The sequence below is a fragment of the Pezoporus flaviventris genome, unplaced genomic scaffold (genome assembly GCF_033815535.1).
Source record: "Pezoporus flaviventris isolate CSIRO_AGI_PZ_B2104156 unplaced genomic scaffold, CSIRO_AGI_Pfla_v1 ptg000015l, whole genome shotgun sequence".
Classification (NCBI taxonomy): domain Eukaryota; kingdom Metazoa; phylum Chordata; class Aves; order Psittaciformes; family Psittacidae; genus Pezoporus; species Pezoporus flaviventris.
Genome location: NW_026892563.1, coordinates 27001303 through 27022481, shown reverse-complemented (window position 1 = coordinate 27022481; position 21179 = coordinate 27001303). Strand labels below are relative to the sequence as shown.

The window sequence follows — 21179 nt, the reverse complement described above, 5'->3', positions numbered from 1 at the left end:
TCAGGTTGATCTATGGGTTCCAAACAAAGTATTCTCTCAAAGTAAGGAAAAGGAGGGGGGGGAAATCAACACTTTGCTTTTAAGCATCTGGAATGAATTGCAAGAAAAATAATAAAACATCCTGCATGAGAAACATTTCCTCATTTCCCCATCCTCCTTGAAGGAAGAAAGTTTGCTCAGGTGTCCTTGCTCTTGCTCTTAGGGAATTCCCTGAGTATCAGGCTTCTCCCCTCCAGGGTGCCATCATTTTCCTGAAGGAACAAAGGGACCTAACAAATGACATAGTGGTCCTGTGGAATAGCACCTTATGCTGAATTACCAAGTAAAATGAGCCTGATAGTTCTGTTTTGCTGTCAAAGATTCATCTGGGGCTTTGCAAGCACACAGTTGACTTTAAGCAGAGTTAAAATGGGCAGTAGCCAAAGAGGCAGACAGCTGGGAGAGGCAGCCTTTGCTGTGGTGTGGAGTGTCTTCAGCAACCCCCATATGGCCCTTCCCTCTTTAGCTTTCTGCCTCTTATGCTGCCATTATAGGTGTATTGGGCAAGATGGAGAGACAGAGTGCTGAGGAATGGAAGAGAAAGAGGGAGTGGGTGCTGGGGTGGAGTGAGGGAAAGAGGGATGGAAGATCTATCCCCTCTGTTGAAATTCCTCCTGTAGCTCTCGTCAAAATTTCCATTTATCTTTGCTGCCCTGGACCTTAAACTGCTGAATTTGCCCTGAAGGTGCCTACCATCCCTCCAAAGCTGCCAAAAATGCTTCTAGTCCCACCTCATTTGTCCGTGAAATCTCACTTTGCCTCCTAGATTTGTGCCCTTTTGCCCCATCCCAGCCATGCTCTCCTGCTCCTTTTCGCTTCTAAGCTTGTACTGCCATGCATCCTCATGAGGCAAGTTCAGTTTAGCTTACACAGCTGAGAAACCTTACTGTGGCCTTTCCCAAAGGAATCTCTTCTCAGTGAGAACGAGAGGCTTCACATTCTTGCCGTTGTCTCCAGGCAATCCTTTAAAACCTACTGTTTTCTTAAATGTTGGCAGATCATTCAGACAACAGGAAGCCACGGCTATTCTACTCCAGTGATCCATTTAATTATAGGGAAAAATACAGCAACACTTCCACTTAAGTTAAAATTCAGACCCAGGTATTTGTTTACATTCCTAAGGTATAGACACAATCGTTACGAACTCATGTCGAGGCTCTAAAAGTTACTAGTTTGGTTCACAAGATACACATTTGGAAGAACAGAGCAGGTGCTGAACAATTTCTAGTTGACTTCTGGTTTCGTGAGCTCTTTAACTCATTTTCATCGCTATTTTTTTTGTATTCTGTGAATACAGCCATCCATCTTTCCTTCCAAAATAGATAGGTAGTTACCTTGTTTTAATCAAAATGTAACCAAGACACATATAACCACATGATGCCTGTTGTTATGCTTTAAAAATAATAGCTTATGAAAACCCCCTGAATTTTCCAATTGAGAGTTAAGTGTAAAAATAACAAAACTCACAAAGCAGCTTTCAGTTCATTGAGTGCACAGGAGTTTTGTCTTCAGGCTCAAGGTCGATCTCATCAAAGTACCTGAACTTGCATCGGAAATCTGCATTCTCACAACTACAGGAATCTTGTCCCATTGTAAGGTGTTTTTCTAATTAAGCTGTAATTAAACCAGTATAACTGTATAAAGCTATCAAGTAACATTTATTTACAGTGGTGTTAGCCAAAGAGCAGAAATTACAGAAGTGCCATACTTACCCATTTTATTTGTTTTTTATAGAAGAAAATTTCTGATATTTTGGAAAAATCCGCTCCAAAACCTGGTGTTCCTGCAGATCTACAAAATCTGCTTAGCCAGCATTTTGGTGAAAACCGTTCAGTGATTGAAATGGAGGAATTAAAGCTCTCAGGTAACTATATTTAATAGATAAATACTGTTTTTTCATGATACCGTTGAGTTCTTTTTCTGCAGAAGGAAGAGGATTTGGGGAACAGATCTTGAGTTGTACTTTTTGTGGAAATACATTCTTACACAGTACATTAATTTGATATTGAAGTAGAGATGTTAGTTTCTTTAGAATAAAGGTTTCTTGGAGTTACAGAAATGAAAAGGAACATTGTTTAAATGTGTCCTTTTATTGCAAAGTATTTCAGGAGCTCAGTTTTCTAATAGGAATTATATGATTCCTAATAATAGCTTCCAAGATGCTGAGATACTGAAAATGTATTTTATTTCTGAGTTTATCACAGTTGATCCAGGTGCACAGCAGGAGGACTGACAATAGGAGTAGACAAAGAAGTAATGAGACATCATTCTGATGTGGTTGAGCTCGTAGAATCACTGAGATGTTGAATGTAATAGTTTTTCAAGGAGTGGCATGAAATGAGATGATGGTTTTCGTCCAAGTGTAAAGTGGCCAAGTTTTAACCATGACGAGGACCCTTTTTGGTTTCCTGTTTTTTGTCTTCAGTTAAAACCCTGTGATAGAAAAGGCAAAGCAGGGTAGAGCAGGGTTAGCTTCTGTCAGTTGGAGGTTGCATTAGAGATGAAGATAACAGTGAACTTCTTTTCTGCTTATACTGTAGACGAGGAGGCACTCTCATTTGACGGGGACTGTCCATTATTTGCTAGTATGTTGTGGTTTAAACCCAGTCAGGCAACTTGCTCACTCACTCCCAGTGAGTGGTGCCGAGCTGACAACAATCGAGCCCCCCCCCCCCCCCCCCGGGCTTTCCCCTTCTCTGCTCCCGGAGGAACGGGGAGGAGGATCGAGAGAGTGCAACTCCTACGGGTTGAGACAAGAACAGTCCAGCAACCAATGTACAACACAAATTACCACCGCTACTACCAACTACAACAATGATAAGGGAAAATAACAAGGGAAGAGAATACAATACCACCGGCCAAGAAACCAGGCCCACCAGGAAGCCCGTGTCCTTCCGGGTAACTCCCAGTTAACCCCCACCCCGGGCATGATGTGCTGTGGTATGGAATACCTCCCTGGCTAGCCTGGGTCAGGCACCCCGTCTCTGCTTCCTCCTGGCTTCCCCTCCTCCCTGGCAGAGCATGAGCCTCACAAAGTCCTTGGTCAGGGTAAACGTCACTTAGCAACAACCGAAAACATCGGTATCACCAGCACTGTTCCCAGCCTGGAAGTCAAAACACAGCACTGCACCAGCTACCAAGAAGGGGAAACATGACTGCTACTGCTGAACCCAGGACATTATCCACCCCTTATTCCATGCCATTCACGTCGTGCTCAGATCCCACATTTTCAATACACCATCGCTCTCCCACATATATACATCCATATACACACAGACCAAGAGAAAGAGATCATTTTCTTAGTGCATGGACCAATCCGTATAATGCTGCCGAGTCCATTCGGTCCATGATGTCAGGTTCCATCTCTTGTAACAATCTTTCAGGGCAGGAAAGGCTGTGTGCAGTATTGGATCGTTGCCTGCTGATGCTGATCGTTCCTTTAATGCGGAACTCATCCGGTTCTATCAAAGTTCATTCTCTGTTGGGTTGATGGTTGGAGGGAAGTCAGGGCTAGTCGCTGGTGACCTGGAGACATCTAGCTGATGGGCTATAAAAGTATTACACAGCAGGCAACAGCATACAATTGAGTTCACTGGCTGTTTTCCCCTAAAATCAAATCCCCTTGAGGTATACATTGGGCTTCCCCATCTTCCCGCATTACCCACCAAGTATATCCAGGTCCCTGAGCAGAAGCAATCCCACGAGTGGGTTTGCCTTTACCTGAAGCATGAATAACCCAGACTGTCTTCCCCAGCAAATTCTTCATATGCACCACGGGAACTTTGTCCTCCTCTACAATATGTAAAAGTTCTGACTGGGCTGGGCCAGCCCTGTTGGCAGATCCTCTGGTGTTGACCAACCAGGTGGCCTTTGGTAAGTGTGTATCCCAGTGCTTGAAAGTTCCCCCACCCATTGCTCTCAGTGTAGTTTTTAACAGCCCATTGTACCGTTCGATTTTCCCAGAGGCTGGTGCATGGTAGGGGATGTGATATACCCACTCAATGCCATGCTCTTTGGCCCAAATATCTATAAGGTTATTCTGGAAGTGAGTCCCACTGTCTGACTCAATTCTCTCTGGGGTGCCGTGTCGCCACAAAATCTGTTTCTCAAGGCCCAGGATAGTGTTCTGGGCAGTGGCATGGGGCACAGAGTATGTTTTCAGCCACCCTGTGGTTGCTTCCACCATGGTAAGCATATGGCGCTTGCCTTGGCGGGTTGATGGCAGTGTGATATAGTCAATCTGCCAGGCCTCCACATAGCTATACTTCAGCCATTGTCCTCCATACCAAAGAGGCTTTAACCGTTTGTCTTGTTTAATTGCAGCACATGTTTCACACTCATGAATAACCTGGGCAATAGTGTCCGTTGTTAAGTCCACTCCTCAATAACAGGCCCATCTATATGTTGCATCTCTGCCCTGATGGCCTGAAGTGTCATGGGCCCACCAGGCCAAAAATAATTCACCTTTATGTTGCCAATCTAAGTCCATCTGAGCCACTTCAATCTTAGCCGCTTTATCCACTTGTTGGTTGCTCTGGTGTTCCTCAGTGGCCCGACTCTTGGGTACATGGGCATCTACATGACATACCTTCACCACCAGGTTCTGCACCCGGGCAGCAATATCTTTCCACAGTGCAGCAGCCCAGGTGAGTTTACCTCTGCGTTGCCAGTTGCTCTGCTTCCATTGCTTCAACCACCCCCACAGGGCATTTGCCACCATCCATGAGTCAGTGTAGAGATAAAGTACTGGCCACTTTTCTCGTTCAGCAATGTCCAGGGCCAGCTGGATGGCTTTCACCTTGGCAAACTGACTCGATTCACCCTCTCCTTCAGCAGTTTCTGCAACTTGTCGTCCAGGACTCCATACAGCTGCCTTCCATCTCCGATGCTTTCCCGCAATACGGCAAGAGCCATCAGTAAACAAGGCATAATGCTTTTCACTTTCTGACAGTTTATTATATGGTGGGGCCTCTTTAGCACGCACCGCCTCCTCCTTTGGTGACATTCTGAAATCTTTGCCCTCTGGCCAGTCCATGATCACTTCTACAATGCCTGGACGACTGAGATGTCCTATTTGAGTTCGTTGTGTAATTAGTGCAGCCCATTTACTCCATGTAGCATCAGTTGCATGATGTGTAGAGGAGACCCTGCCTTTGAACATCCAGCCCAGCACGGGCAAGCAAGGTGCCAGGAGGAGCTGTGCTTCAGTGCCAATCACTTCCGAAGCAGCTCGAACCCCTTCATAGGCTGCCAGTATCTTTCTCAGTTGGGGTATAGCTGGCCTCAGATCCTTTGTATCCCCCACTCCAAAAGCCGAGGGGTCGACCTTGAGTCTCCCCTGGAGCTTTCTGCCAGAGGCTCCAGGTAGGACCGTTCTCCCCAGCTGCAGTGTACAGTACATTTTTTACATCTGGCCCGGTCCGGACAGATCCAAGGGCTGCTGCATGAACTATCTCGCGTTTAATTTGCTCAAAGGCTTGTTGTTGCTCAGGGCCCCATTTAAAATCATTCTTCTTCCGGGTCACATGATAGAGAGGGCTTACAATCAAACTGTAATTTGGGATGTGCATTCTCCAGAACCCCACAGCACCCAAGAAAGCTTGCGTTTCTTTCTTATTAGTTGGTGGAGACATTGCTGTTATCTTGTTGATCACATCTGTGGGGATCTGGCGATACCTATCTTGCCATTTTATTCCCCAAAATTGAATCTCCTGTGCAGGTCCCTTGACCTTACTCCGTTTTATGGCAAAACCGGCTTTCAGCAGGATTTGGATTATTCTCCTCCCTTTCTCAAAGACTTCTTCCGCTGTATCGCCCCACACAATAATGTCATCAATGTATTGCAGGTGTTCTGGAGCTTGCCCCTGTTCCAGTGCAGTCTGGATGAGTCCGTGGCAAATGGTAGGGCTGTGTTTCCACCCCTGGGGCAGTCGGTTCCAAGTGAACTGGACACCCCTCCAAGTAAAAGCAAACTGTGGCCTGCACTCTGCTGCCAAAGGAATTGAGAAAAATGCATTGGCAATATCAATCGTGGCATACCACTTGGCTGCCTTTGACTCTAGTTCATACTGAAGTTCTAGCATGTCCGGTACGGCAGCACTCAATGGTGGTGTGACTTCATTCAGGCCACGATAGTCTACTGTTAGTCTCCATTCTCCATTAGACTTTCGCACTGGCCATATGGGGCTATTAAAGGGTGAGCGGGTCCTGCTGATCACTCCCTGACTCTCCAGTCTATGGATCAGCTTATGGATGGGAATCAGGGAGTCTCAGTTGGTGCGATATTGCCGCCGGTGCACTGTTGTGGTCACAATTGGCACTTGTTGTTCTTCGACTTTCAGCAGCCCCACAGCAGAAGGATCTTCTGAGAGACCAGGCAAGGTGGACAGCTGCTCAATTTCCTCAGTCTCCAAAGCAGCAATACCAAAAGCCCACCAGTACCCTTTTGGGTCTTTGAAGTACCCTCTCTTGAGGTAGTCTACGCAGAGGATGCATGGAGACTCTGGACAAGTCACAATAGGGTGCTTTTGCCATTCCCTCCCAGTCAGGCTGATTTCAGCCTCCAGCACAGTCAACCCTTGGGATCCTCCTGTCACTCCAGAAATATAGATGGGTTCCACCCCTTGACAGCTTGATGGCATCAGGGTACACTGTGCACTGGTATCTACTAGAGCCTTATACTTCTGTGGGACTGATGTGCCAGGCCATCTGATCCACACAGTCCAGTAAATCCAACTGTCCCCTACCTCCACCTGGCTGGAGGCAGGGCCCCTCTAATGGTCATCACAGCGTTGGACACTTAAGTCATGGTAAAACAGATTATTCTTCGTTATCACAGGAGCTGGAGTAAAATCAGCTCTTGCACTCCATCTGGGAAACTGCTCACCAGAGACTGAAGCCGTAGCTCTCATGGGATGATTAGTCTTGGCCCTTGCTCCCCTCTTCAGTTCACTCACCCCTTCCTCCAAAGCTGAAGTAGGTTTTCCATCCCACTTTGTCATGTCTTCTCAATGATCCCGCAAGTAAAACCATAGGGTGGCCCGTGGCATACACCTCCTGTATCTCCTCTCTCAAACAATAGGACGCCTTTTGTTTATAGCCGAGATGTGTGTTGGTACACATGAGGAGCTGGATAAATCAGATAGATCGTCCCTCAATTGTTTGAGGTCCTGGCACAGTTTTTCCACAGCTGAGATGATGGAAGGGGTGAGATTGTCTTCGAACTCTCGGAGTTTATGAACCATTTCATCCACTGTTAGTGGTACTATGTCATTCCAGGTTACCGTTGCCAATGAATGGGCATATGATGACGGTGCATTCCGTGTAAGTTTTTGCCACATGGGTCGTGTACATTCAACTTCATCTGGATCTATGGGTGTATCCCCGTTATTCGGCTTGATGTGATAGATCATCTCTACGATGGCTGATTCCCTCAGAGACTGGATGCCTTTGTCTATAGTAGTCCACTTGGCTGAACGACTCATAACATCGTCCTTGTATGGAAGCCTTTCTTTCACAGCTGCCAAGAGCCGCCTCCAAAGGCTGAGGGACTTTTTCTTTTTTGCAACTGCTTTGTCAATTCCCCCTTCTCTAGCAAGTGATCCCAGCTGCTTGGCTTCTGTACCTTCTAGCTCGTGACCATTGGCCCCATTGTCCCAGCATCGGGGCAGTCGGGTGATGATGTGCTCCCCTGGTTGACGGGTAAAATCTTTTCGCATATTCTGCAGCTCGGTTGAGGTCCGAGGTCGAGAAGTTACCTCTTCTTCTTCGTCATGTGATGATGACTCCTGATCAGATTCTGGACCGGGTGGTGAATACACTGTTTCTTCACCTTGCTTCACCCTTCTTGCCTCTTTTTTGCTTTTTCTCTTGCGAACAGGGGCAACCGATATTGGTACGAATTGGTCCTCTGGTTTGGCTGCAGTGATTATCACTGTGGTTTGAGTAGCGACTGTGCTTGTTGCTGGGGGTGGTGCATCTGCTGTGCTTGGAGCTGGGGTAACCGCGCTGTCTGCTGCAGTTGAAGTTTGAGCAGCTGCTGTACTTGCCGCTGGGGTAGCTGCACTGTTCACTGCAGCCAAAGTTTGAGTAGCGACTGTACTTGTCACTGGGGGTGGTGAAGCTGCTGTGCCTGGAGGTGGAGTAGCTGCGCTGACTGTTGCTTTGCCCTCAGATCCACCAACATTCTTTTCCTTTTGAAGGTGCTGGATAGTGTTGAACAAGGCCCTGTAAGCATAGGCCAAGCCCCAGCACGTTGCCATGATTTGTCCGTCTCTGGTATGGCCAGAATGACCACACACCTCATTTAAGTGTGTTACTAATTCTTCTGGATTTTGCAGTTGTTTGGTGGTGAAATTCCAAAGTACTGGAGGGGCCCACTGACCTAGATACTTGCCCATACTATCCCACACACCCTGCCACTCATGACTGTCCAGCCTCAGGGAAAATCTCTTGGTCCTCCTATATCATCGTTTGACCCCAGACAAGACCCAAACCTGACTCTGCTTAACTCTTGAAATCAGTTGTGGGCAAAATACACTCTGTATGCGTGTTAGCATGGTGATTCCCATCACCATCAGCAAACAAGTCTCAACAGCATTAAAATGCCATTCAAAAAATTCAAAACTCTCAAATGTAAATGGTCTGGGGGGGCGACTGGAAGGGTAAAAGGATGTCTCCTTCACAGGTTGACCACCCGAGAAGGAGAAAAAAGATGTGTAATTGCTAAGCACCTCCATCATATACCTCCCAGAGTATAAAGGTGGTTACCACACTGGGAACATAAGCCAGATCAGTTTCATGATCAATGATTCTATTGTAATACAAGTCATTACCATAAAGTACAATGGGACAAAAACCTTAGCCCAAGCCCCACACTTGAAAAACACTAATACAGCAAATATCAGATGGAAGTAAGGTACGATATACTGAAACTGTGAGATCAAGAGGAACAACCCTGAGAGCCAATAAATCAGCATTGTGACGAGTGACTATTAATCCAGTCAGATCTGTCGTTATCTCAACCCCTCGTGCCCCACATTGGGCGCCAAAAAGAACTGTCGTGGTTTAAACCCAGTCAGGCAACTTGTTCACTCACTCCCAGTGAGTGGTGCTGGGCTGACAACAGTTGAGGCCCCCCCCACCAGGGCTCTTCCCTTCCCTGCTCCCGGAGGAACGGGGAGGAGGATCGAAAGAGTGCAACTCCCACGGGTTGAGACAAGAACAGTCCAGCAACCAATGTACAACACAAATCACCACTGCTACTACCAACTACAACAATGATAAGAGAAAATAACAAGGGAAGAGAATACGATACCACCGGCCAAGAAACCAGGCCCACCAGGAAGCCTGTGTCCTTCTGGGTAACTCCCAGTTACCCCCCGCCACGGGCATGACGTGCTGTGGTATGGAATACCTCCTTGGCTAGCCTGGGTCAGGCACCCCGTCTCTGCTTCCTCCTGGCTTCCCCTCCTCCCTGGCATAGCATGAGCCTCACAAAGTCCTTGGTCAGGGTAAACATCACTTAGCAACAACCGAAAACATCGGTATCACCAGCACTGTTCCCAGGCTGGAAGTCAAAACACAGCACTGCACCAGCTACCACGAAGGAGAAACACAACTGCTACTGCTGAACCCAGGACGTAGTAGTACTCAAATAGCCTGCTAACTAACCTACATACATATACCTCTGATACTTGAACTCTTAGTGACCTGTGCCCAATATAGAAGCCTTCTAGCCTGGCAGTGATTTCTCTGTTTTAATATTTAAACCTGTCTTTCTAGGTAAATATTCTCCTTAACATCTGTGATTCTAGGTTGACCCTTCTTTTTTTTCTATAGGGCAAGTTCAGCTTTCTTGTTGAATCAAGAAAACCAGGAGAAGTCCCATACAGATTGCTTTGAAAAGCTTGTTTTAAGTACTTTTAGACCTTACGGTTTTTAGTAAATAATAAATTACTTTTGTTTCTTTCTTACTAAAAGAGTCCTTCAGACTAATGAAATAGCTCATTTCCATATGGATTAGCTCTTGAGCTGGATGGAGATAATCTTTCTTTTTATGCTGGGAGTTGGAGGCTTAGAGTGCTGTGGAGTCTGCAAACTTCTACAGCTGTTAAGTCCTTCATGTCAAAGCACTGAGCAAGTAACAAGCAACTACTTGGAGCTGTGTGTTCTTGTTAATTGACATGGTGCAAAAGGTCAGGTTTGTAGACAGCATGGTCTCTCACAGCAGTCTGGGGTCTCTTGCTGCAGTCTGTAGTGTTTTTTCCCTTCTTTCTGAAACTCATTTGAAATTGTTAATTTGAAGTGTTGTTAGACTCTTGGTGAAAAGTCAGTGATTGAAGCTCATGTCCTTTAGGAATGATCTATTAGAAGCCACCACCATCAAGTGCATCTTTTAAACACATTTTTACAAGTAAGTCAGCTGCTAATTCTTCAGTTGTACATTCGTTCCCTTTGGAACTCAAGTTCCAGTAAATGTCAATCTCTGAGTTTAATAAAAGGGATCAATGAAAAATAAAAGTTTTAGCAAGACAACACCTGTTAAATGGAAGATACAGTGATGTAGAGCAGCTGTGCTCAAGAAACTGCACAGGCAGGCCTTCAGCTAGGCATCAGCACCAAACTACAAACCAATGTTTGTCGCATTGTCTATTCCAGTGGAAATCGCGGATTGATGCTGCCAGCATTGGCACAGTGCACCATGCACTGGGGAAACCTTAAAATTTAGTTAAAATATGTCAGCAGACATCCATAGACAGGCACCATGAGGTGCTGTGCTTCATGCAGAATGATGACAAATACGTGGGTCCCTGAAGACAGAATTGTTAATGCTCTGTGGGAGCATATTTTTCCATCAGGCAAAGACCCTTGACAACAATGGCAAGTTTTCAGACAATTTAATTTTAATCACCTTCTTAAGAATGTAGATTTTCTAGACAGACACTGGAGAAAGGACCTTCCAAAGAACATGTTAGGACCTTGTCTTTCTCCACTGCCTCTGTGTGAAGCTTAAAATTAAATGTCTGCCACAAAGTGCTTGTAAGACATAACTAGTTAACATAGTGACCAGCTTAAAAGATAGGCAGTCATTGGGAAATAAAGGAAGAGGAAGGCATTAAAATGAAGTGTAGGTGTTACGATTAGGGTCAACATAGTTAGGTAGATTATCACAATATGAAAGGCCAGAAAGAGGAACAAAGTTATTGACAGGTAGATTATTGACAGATTCTTGCATTTACACATTATGAATTGTTTGGGTGATCTGCAAATTTATTGCATCATAGGTAGATTAACCTTTGATTCACAAACGGTAATTTAATTGATGATGGGTTTCAACACACTTGTGATTTCATTAATATAACTAGTAGTTATCCTATAAAAGTATGTGCTTCTTTTCCTGTTAAAAATACATCAACAGAACAATGTTTTCCTTTATGTTTTCAGATTCGTGCTTTTTGCCAGCCAATGATCTCACCCACAGTTTTTCTTCATACCTGAAGGAAAGTGAGTTAAAATGTTGGGTCTGGGTGAGATGAAAGTTGTATGGAAAATATTGTTAATGCAATATTATTGAATTTTTCATCTGTACCTCCAAATATTTTTAATTATTAAGTATTAATGACTTTAAGGGTTTGCTTTTTTCTTTTCTTCACGACAGGTCTTGTTTTTCTGGCTCTTTTTTACTGTCACTTTTTTTGTATCAAAATTTTGTAGAGTTTCCTCTGAATGCTAGGGATTACTTGGCAGTAATTTATTATGGCTTCATAAATAGGTGTATGTATTGTCTTACAGTAAAAATCCTGCAGCTGTCTGCTGACATGAACCAAGAGAATTTGTATTCTTCTGTTTATTTATATAGAACTTCTGGTCTGGTAAATGTTTCCTTTCAATTGATTTTCTTGGATACAAATTGCCATATGTGGCAAATAAAGACAGTGTCACCTTATGAACTGTTGATTTTTAATGCTTATCTAATTTGGTCTGTTACGTGATATTTCTGGATTTTATTTATTTTGGGCATTTTATTTTCCAATTTCTCAGCCATGACTAAATGTACAAGTGTTGCCAGAGATCCAGACCTCATAGGAGTCAGCGTGTGTGTTCTTGCTGCTGGCTACCATGTACTTGGTAGAGAGAATGGCTATCATGTACTCTTGTAATTTAAAATTGTGGCATGTCATACTTTCTGTGTATGTGTACATGGGCTTTTTCATTGCAGTCTGTCCTAAGTGGGCAAAACTCCGTAAAAAACACACGGAGAAGAAGTCAGTGGTGATGCTGGTTATCTGCAGTTCTGCCCTTCGTTCCTTGGAACTCATCAAGTATGTCGATAGCAAATGTTATGTTGAGTTTGGCAGTCAGAGGTTTTGTCTTGGAACCACAGACATAAAGGCAAAACTGGGCCACTGTCCTCTGCTAGCCAACAAATTCACTGACTTGAACTGATGCAATATGCCTTGCTTCTTTAAACTGTGGGAGCCTGGTGTTTGTTTTTAGGTTGAAGTAGCAGTACTTCAGTTGCATAGAAGTGCTATTTTTATTTAAAAAAAAAAGCTATAAACGGTTTGGGGGAAACATGCAACATGTTACATCTGGGAACAGAGTAAAGCCGTAAAACATCATGACCCACCACTAGAAATCATGACTGCACCAAAGGCCATGAGCACATGTAATCCCAGGGCATCAAGTGCCAATGCATGCATCTGGCCTGAATGCTTCCAGGTTCTCAGCCTGGCAAAACTTCTGTGCAGAGATGATTTTCAGTGTGCCCTGTCCTCTTCTTTCCCCTTCTTTATCCTCCCACTTCTTATTCCAGGAGTCTTGATGGCTTTGATGAGTTAATGTATACCTCACAAATTTCACCATTGCCTTTTGTGTCTTGACCCCATTTCCTGTGATTTTCTGTCAGTTCAGCGTAAGATGGAGAGTTGGGAAGTTTGACTTCATGCCACAGATGGAAGCGTATATACAGCAGATGTGTTAGTAGTGCTCACCCCCTGCATGCAGATATTGCCCTCTGAGACTTAAGTGATTTATATGTATACTTGTGTATAAACACGAGAAAATTAAAATTTTGTGCCCTGCAAGAAGCATGCAGACAAAGCTGTCTCAAATGGCATTCATTAAGTACTGACTGTGTCCTGTTCTGCTGGATTAATACAGAACATAGAGTTTGCTACTGTGTGCCAAAATGGAGTGACAGAAAAATAAGTGAGGTTCTCTGACAAATGAGGTTTGGTTAACTGGAATTGGAACGATCTCTGCAGTAAAGACTGTAGCAGCCTAGGTTTCCGCAGCAGCCATGCTGCAGGAAGACTCTAAAACATCAATTGGTCCATGGGCAGATCTTTCCTTTTGTGCACACACATGGATGTTCGTTCATGCCTATATCTCAGTAGCTGAGATATTTTTGAATTAGAATTTGTGGATTAGTCAGTTTTGAACTAAGTTAGCTATGAAAGCACAGGCCATAATTATTAAATAGCTGAAAAGCTATCTTAACAATATTGCCCCCTACTGATACCTTCTATCGTGTTTGTCCAGCTGTTGATGACTATTGATCAAGTAGCAAACGGGAATGTAGGTAGTGTTTAAAGTACAAGCAGGGGTCAGTGGGGGACTGTGTCTCAAGCACACTGAGAAATGCCAGTTAGTTTTACTTTCTCTCTCTGTGGTCTTAATCCTAGCCCTGATGCTTGCATTTCCTTTTTCCATATTTTTATTGCTAGGTCAATGACAGCATTTAAAGGAGACTGTAGAGTTCTCAAGTTGTTTGCAAAGCACATAAAGGTAAGAGAGCTGCAAGGGAATTCTGATAGAACAACTAAATGACTAACTAGTGTATCATTTTCTTTGTAAAGCATTTAGCAATAGTGCCTTTCATATAGCGTTCTTTAGTAACATTGATTGCCATTTGAGAAATCTAGTCAAATGTCATCTCTCATATCTCTGGTGCAGTCCTATACAGAATGTAGATGCGTATGCATTTGCAATGTTTTAAAGATGTTCCACATTCTTGTGAGGTACTCATTCAAATGGCTTTTGCCTGTTTAAATAGAAGGTTCTCACACATAGGTTTGTAGAAGCAAACTGTACTAGCAGCCACATTTGCATTCTGCCGTTGGATGCCTGGATACCCAATATCCGTACCTGTTGGAGGGCACACATTGTGTGGATGTTGGAAGTAATGAGTGGACATTTGGCCTTTGATATAAATGCTGTCAAACACACAAATGTCACTTGCTTTAATTCACCCTTTTCCAATGTCTTCATCTTACAGTTTAGAGCTAATTCAACTTTACCAGTTTTCCAGATATTTCCAGATACTTTGTTTAGATGTTGAAGGAAGCATATTGGTCTAACCTCCAAAAATAGCTGGTGCAGTAGCAGATTTTTGAAGTTGAAAATTACTGATCTTCTAGAGAAGTGTGATGCTCAGCTGGCTGTTAGATTTCTTGAACTTTCTCCCAGATATATCAGTTTGACAGTTTGAAAGATGAATAGCATTTGATATTTGATGGTGTTCTGGAAGGAGATACTGTGAGATTTTGAATTTATTTCCAGCTCTTTGCGAAGAAACTTTAAAACAGTCATGGCTTTACTGTGGTTTGTCTTTTTCTTTCCAAATTAGATTAAAGAACAGTTGAATATGTTGGAGAAAGGCGTGTTCCACATTGGGGTTGGAACTCCTGGGAGAGTAAAAGCGCTAGTGGAGCAAGGTAGGAGAGCAAGGAGGGTTTTCTCCGAAGGTATCTTATACTTGGACTCATGAGAAGCGAGACTTAAATTGGTTTTGAAGTGCTGAGGTTGACATGAATCTATGAATTTGGGCATTAAACTGTACAGTTCTTCTCTTTCTCCACTTCTATGTCAGCCAAAATGAGGTCAAGATTTTAGTAGTTGATTTTATGATCAATTTAAGCTGTCATAAATCAGTATTAGCTGAGAAATTAATACTTCCCCCCCCTCCCTAGTCAGTGCCCATTTATTCCTGCTTCCTGATCTTGTGCTAGCTCAGGAGTCTGTTTGGCAGCTCAGTGAACTGATCCCAATTAGAACTGATCCCAATTAAAACAAAACCAGTGTGCACACAAAATCAGGTAACGAGCAGACAGAGGTGGGGGACTTCCTCTTTTGGTAGAAATACTGATTTATGCTGACTTGAAAGTGATTACAAAACCATGGTGTAAGATACAGTTCAGGAAACCAAACACTGCAAGTAATCAAAAGGAAATAATGGCAGAAGTCATTGTATCATATGTCACTCTGAGCTCAGTGTAAACTTTTGTGAGGGGTGAACGAAAGATTTTCTTCATGATTTGATTTTATTTCTGATTTGCCTGTAGTGAAATTCATTATGCTATGTAAATCTCTTTTTCCTAAATTTTGAGTATTTTTAATTATTCAGTAGACATTATGTACACTAAGAAAACAAACAACAAAGTGACAAGATGATAAGGCCACAGACTGGCTGTGGATTGGGAGTCTATTGCTCTTTCCAAAAGGGCACAGGACTAACATAGTTTTGTTGCTTCCTCTGCCCTCTATCGACATTAAATCATTACTGCTCAGCACATCAGCACATTGCCATGAGGGTGGTAAGACCTTGGAACTGGTTGTTGATGCCCATCCCTGGAAAGCATTGAAGGCCAGGTTGGATGGGGCTTCAAGCAAACTGGTCTAGTGGAAGGTGTTCCCCCGTGGCAGGAGTGTTAGAGCTAAATGATCTTTAAGGTCTCTTCCAGCCCATATCATTCTATGATTCCGTGTTGTGTGGAGGCAGCTTGTGGCAGGGACACAAGGTGTATCATCTCATCTCAAGATCTACTCCTTTTTTGATACCTTAGTGTAGAGTGCCAGTTCACTAGAGAATGGAGAATAGTCAAAACTGATACAAAAATTTGTGGCTATCACCAGAAGACCAGGGAAAAATAGAACAGCTGGAGGGCCAGTTTTCTTCTTTCTCCACCATTTATTTGGAGAATAAAGGAAGTGTTCAGCAGCACCACTGACCTGACTCACATTCACATAGCACCTAGTCCTCTAAATTGCTAAGCATTGTCAATTGCCATTAACAGGACTTTTCAGGCTAGGGTCCTTGTAATTTACCAGCTCCTCATCAGCTGTGGAAATTCAGTTCCTGAGGTTTCATCAAGAGGAAGCTTGAGGAATTATTTTCTGACAGAATGTTAGTTCTTGACAAGCCTGGCAACGGTAGTTGTTCTGCTTCTGTGTTTATCTTCCAAAAAGGCATGGGATTATGTAGTTACGGGAGTTTGCAGTATCAGTGCATTAGTTTTCCAACCAGCAATTGTAGTATTTAAGTGTTCAAAGATTAGTTTCCTTGGAAACAGACAGTATGTAAAAGCCATAAGTAATTTTGATAAGCACACATCATAGTATCTGTCGTTGTTTAAGCCCAGCCTTAAATCAGAACCACACAGTCTCTCTCTCACTCCCCCTCCCTCCCCCCCCTGCTCCCAGAGGGATGGGGAGGAGAATTGAAAGAATGTACCTCCCACAGGTTGAGATAAGAACAGTCCGGTAACTAAGGTATAACACAAATCACTACTGCTGCCACTAATAATGGTAAGGGAAAATAGCGAGGGGAGAGAATACAACCACTCATCACCCACCGACCAATACCCAGCCCAACCGAGCAGTGAACTAGCCCTTCCAGGTAACGACGTCCTGTGGTATGGAATACCTCTTCGGTTAGGTTGGGTCAGGTGTCCTGTCTCTCCTTCCTCCTGGCTTCCCCTCCTCCCTGGCAGAGCATGAGACTCAGAAAGTCCTTGGTCAGACTAAACATTACTGAGCAGCTGTTCCCAGGCTGAAAGTCAAGCCCACAGCACTGCACCAGCTACTAAGAAGGAGAAAAAATGACTGCTACTGCTGAACCCAGGACAGTATCTTAGTAGTAAAATTTATGTTGCTGTTTTAGATGGCCTGTGCTTGGACTCCACAAAATACATGATTCTGGATTGGAACTGGAGAGATCAGAAACTAAGGAGAATGATGGATATACCTGAGGTATTGTCTAAGCACCTGTATATATTATATACTGTGTATTCATTACTTTTTATTCTAATGCCCAGATCTGGATCAGTAAGGCTTTCTTTCTCTAAAACTGACCTCAGTGGTGGTCTAGAAACACCAAGAACTCAACATTTGACTGATAAATCTGTACTCTCGAAAGATTTTCTTCCTTCTTTGTTACAAGTCTCAGCTGTGACTTCCACAGTTGTGCTGTCAGTTTCTCCTGTTTATGCTAGATGGTTGTTCTACCTGTTCTCAGAAAGTTCAGTAAGAGGACTTTGTGCAAAAGTTTCCTCAAAAACTAAAGAAAACTTGGGAGAAGCTTTTATCTCCATCTGAGAGCAAGTGACTTCTTGTGAGTAGATCTACAGATAGCTATCCTTTGGTGATGGGGTGGGGGTTGGTAAGAGGTAGGGTACAAACTATGTACAGCCATCCATCACTGATAAACTCCTTTTAAGATAATTCCCCTTCTTTTCAATTCTGTAATCCAGCTTTCACAATTATTGCTGTGACAAGGCATGTTTAGCATATGCTGTGGGACATCAGCTAGTATCTACCCAGAGAGAATGAAGGAGGCAGAGTCCTCCATCACTTGTTGTTGTAAAGCTCTCAATATCCTGTAAAGCATTTCTGCTTTTTTGCATATTTGGAGCAGGCTGATATGCAGAATCTCCGATGAGAAAGGAGATTTTTTTGAATATAGACATTAATCTGCTTCATGAGTGAAACGAATCATCAGTCATTAATCATTCTCTGTGCTTGTCTGTGCATTTGAATGTGCTGTATTGTACAGTGCCATATATGCAAAGATACATATTTCTAATAATCTCAGATAAAGCACCCCAAAATGTATTGCAGAAGTGAAGTAGCACAAACACCAGCTAGGAGGCTCCCTCTTGTGGTAAATACATAAAAGGCTTTTTGTATGGCGGTCGCATTTACGTGTAAGTTTTTAAAGAACAGAGAACATGAATTCACAGGCACAGCAGTACAAGAAGTTCTGGTTGCAGTGGAATGGATTTTTTAAATTGACTGAAGAAAATATACATACAGTAGACTGTAGGTGATCCACCTCCAAAACCTGAAGATATGGTGCTAAGATTTTCTTTTGGGCTGTTGCAGACCTTAGCTACCCTTTCAGCTGCTGTGGGCAGCATCACAGCATTTTTGCATGAATATAGGACAAAAATTATAGGACTCCAGATGATTTTTTTTAAGGCAAAATCTTAAGGCTCTCTTAGCATAAAATGTTATGGCTTGGTTCATGTTAAAACCAGGTAAGAAAGAGTGTTACCCCTTCATAGGAAGGAATAGATATTTATGCTTAATTACAGAACAGTGAATATGTGATTACAGAAGAGTGTTCAAACTTGCACTTGACTCGGGTAACACAACATACAGAAAGGTTTTTGACATCTTGATCTATGTAAGTGGAGCGTCTTGCAGCTATTTGTCCTGCTGCAGACATCAGGCAGATTCCTGAAATTTATTTATAAGGAATTTCAGCAATAAAAGATACCCAAGTAATGTTTTGGAGACAAGGCATCTTAACAGAGTAGATAACCAATGGGATGTTTTGCCACCTTGCATACTTGAAATATGTAATAGTCTTAGTGAGCAGAGGATCTTACTGTTCTACTTGTATAAGAATTTTAAATACATCCTATGAATAGTCATAGGTTTTCTCAAAGAAGAGAAGAATTACAGTGCCAAAAATGTAATTTAGAGAATTGGCAATTTGATGTATTCATTTCTTTCATCCATTTTTAATTGTGGAGGCAAAATTGTACCCTTAAAATTAGAAATAAGTCATAGTCATGCTATTTTCAGTGCAGACATCAATTGTTGATAATTCTTTGCATATCTAAGGTGTTGCATTGCTAAATTTCATTGTAATTACACAGAAAGCAAGAACAGCTGGAAGCATGTGTCCATTCTACTTGCTGTTTTTGTACTCACCTGATGTTCAGTGGAGAATTGTGTACACAGTTGTATATTCTGCTAAATATATCAATTTAAAAACACATAAATCTTCCCACATGGGAGTCCTGTATCCCATCAGACCCACATAATGAATGGTGCCCTGATCCACTGCTCCCTCAGTTCCTTCAACATGTCATTAGTTAATGCTGTTGGATTTTTCTTCTCCCTCTTTCTATTTCCCACTTCATTCATGCCAAACAATAGAGAGAAGGAAATAATAAAGAAAAAGCTCACAAAGAAACCAGGGAGAATGAATGAGTTTATCAGACTCTCTCTTAGCACACTGGAGTTACACTAATGTATAAAGGTTTAAATAGAAATTGATGATTGTATACTTTCTGATCTGACCAAAGGATACAGCTGTGAAATCTTTGTGTGGAGAAGTTGATGGCAATACAGAGGTGTCTCAACTCCTCGGATTAGTTGTTCGTAAATTCAAAGGGAGGGTTTTTTTAAAACCCAACACAATATTGTATTGTCTGCAAACAATACAAACACTGAGACTTGAGGAAGTTTGAAAATACAGAAAGTTTCAGGCCTCATGGAAGTAAAAAGGTTTGTCAGAAACAGACTTGGGATAGAAAGACAACTGTTTTCACCCTTATGTAGCACATCCAGTGTGGAATAGAAATTGTTCAGGCTTTGTCACATCACTTGTTCCTGTGCAAAGTGGAGGCTCAGAAGGATGTAATCCTCAGAGAAAACATGCAAATAGGTTCTTTGTAAGTGGGAAGAGGGAGCTATTTATGTACTAACCAAGATGGTAATCTTGTGTTCCTGCTGAAATATGTAGTCAATATTTACTCTTGAATACACTTGTCTTTTATCTTTAGGTAAACAGTAAGCTACGGCCATATCCGTGTTATAAACCGAAGTACTTTGCATGTAGACCTGACCTTCATGATGTTTTTCATTGATACGTGTCAGACACAGATGCAGTTGTGGCTGTTGTGGTGTAATACTGCCCTTGAACTACCTCATACTGGTTGATACTCTGGAAAGTACTTAGGGATTTTGCAGCAGACCTCTTGCTATGGCATGCTTTATCAGCAGCTTTTTTGTAGCCATGTTAGGTGGGACTTCACAAGCCATAGTTGTACTTTAGGGTTGCAGAGCAAATGCTAAGAGATTTTACAAAATGGAAACATTCAAGAACTCAGGACCTTGTATGGGAACCTCTTCTTTAATTTCTAGTCCTACAGTAAGATGCCTGAGTAAATAAATACTGGTACTTAGCTAAAGCATTAGCAGTAACTTTTGATGCTTTCTTTGATTTTTGTTTTCTTCAGATAAAGAAAGAAACAATTGACCTACTGGAGATGAGCATTATAAAGCTGTGCAGAGAGGGGTCTGTGAAGCTGGGACTCTTCTAATGATTTTACCAACAAGGAAATAATTCGCAGCTGCATTTTACTGTTATCTTGCCTGCAGTTGGAAAGTGATTAGCAGGTGGTGGAATCAAGAATTTTGACTTTTCAGAGGTCTAGCAATACAGAAAGAATGCCCATTGCAACTTTTTCTGAATTTTCTTTTAATAATAAAAAAAGAAGTTTTGTTTGTAGTTTTAGTATTATTTTTATTGTAGGAACAATGTGATGTTGAAATCAGAGTTAAATCACATTCACCTGCTAGATTTACTACTACTATATGTCACTTCAGAGACTTCGAAGATGAGCACGCTTGGGTCTGAAAGCCTTTATACAGCTCAGTTTTCTGTTATCTCCCCTTGTTGTCCTAAAGGAGACATTTACATCTCTCATGAGAATGCTGATCTCGTTCTTGCCTTCAAGGGTCTTTGAAAAGGTTGTATGAATTTCAGTAATTTGCCAAAAAGATAGGTGAAAAATATCTGTTCTAGAGCTGGACAAATGCTCTGTTTTTCTATTATATGATAAATTATCTGTATATTATATTGAGATTTTGTTAAACTGTTGAAGTGTGCACAAAATATTCTTCTGTTTGCCCATTTAAATTAAAAGGAGATGATCCCTGGGTGATTCTTTTGTCTTTTGTGGCTATTAGGGAATAGATGGATTTTTTCCAGAGGACAAGATGTATAGAGGTGAGCAAATCATCAGCATCTTGGAAAGCCATTGATCCAAATTAGATGTTTT

General features: G+C 42.5%; 1 protein-coding gene across 5 annotated transcripts in view; it reads left to right on the top strand.

The window, feature by feature from the left end:
• The window catches only part of CMSS1 (cms1 ribosomal small subunit homolog), a 250502-nt gene extending 229445 nt beyond the window's left edge, over positions 1–21057 (top strand). For all 5 annotated transcript variants that reach the window (XM_061453890.1, XM_061453894.1, XM_061453892.1 and 2 more), the window contains exons 4-10: positions 1774–1903; positions 11485–11544; positions 12260–12362; positions 13770–13830; positions 14672–14759; positions 16985–17073; positions 20355–21057. In XM_061453890.1, coding sequence (XP_061309874.1) covers positions 1774–1903; positions 11485–11544; positions 12260–12362; positions 13770–13830; positions 14672–14759; positions 16985–17073; positions 20355–20438 — 615 coding nt within the window. In that variant the 3' untranslated portion in view covers positions 20439–21057. The remainder of the gene's footprint in view (positions 1–1773; positions 1904–11484; positions 11545–12259; positions 12363–13769; positions 13831–14671; positions 14760–16984; positions 17074–20354) is intronic.
• The last annotated feature ends 122 nt before the right edge of the window (positions 21058–21179 follow it).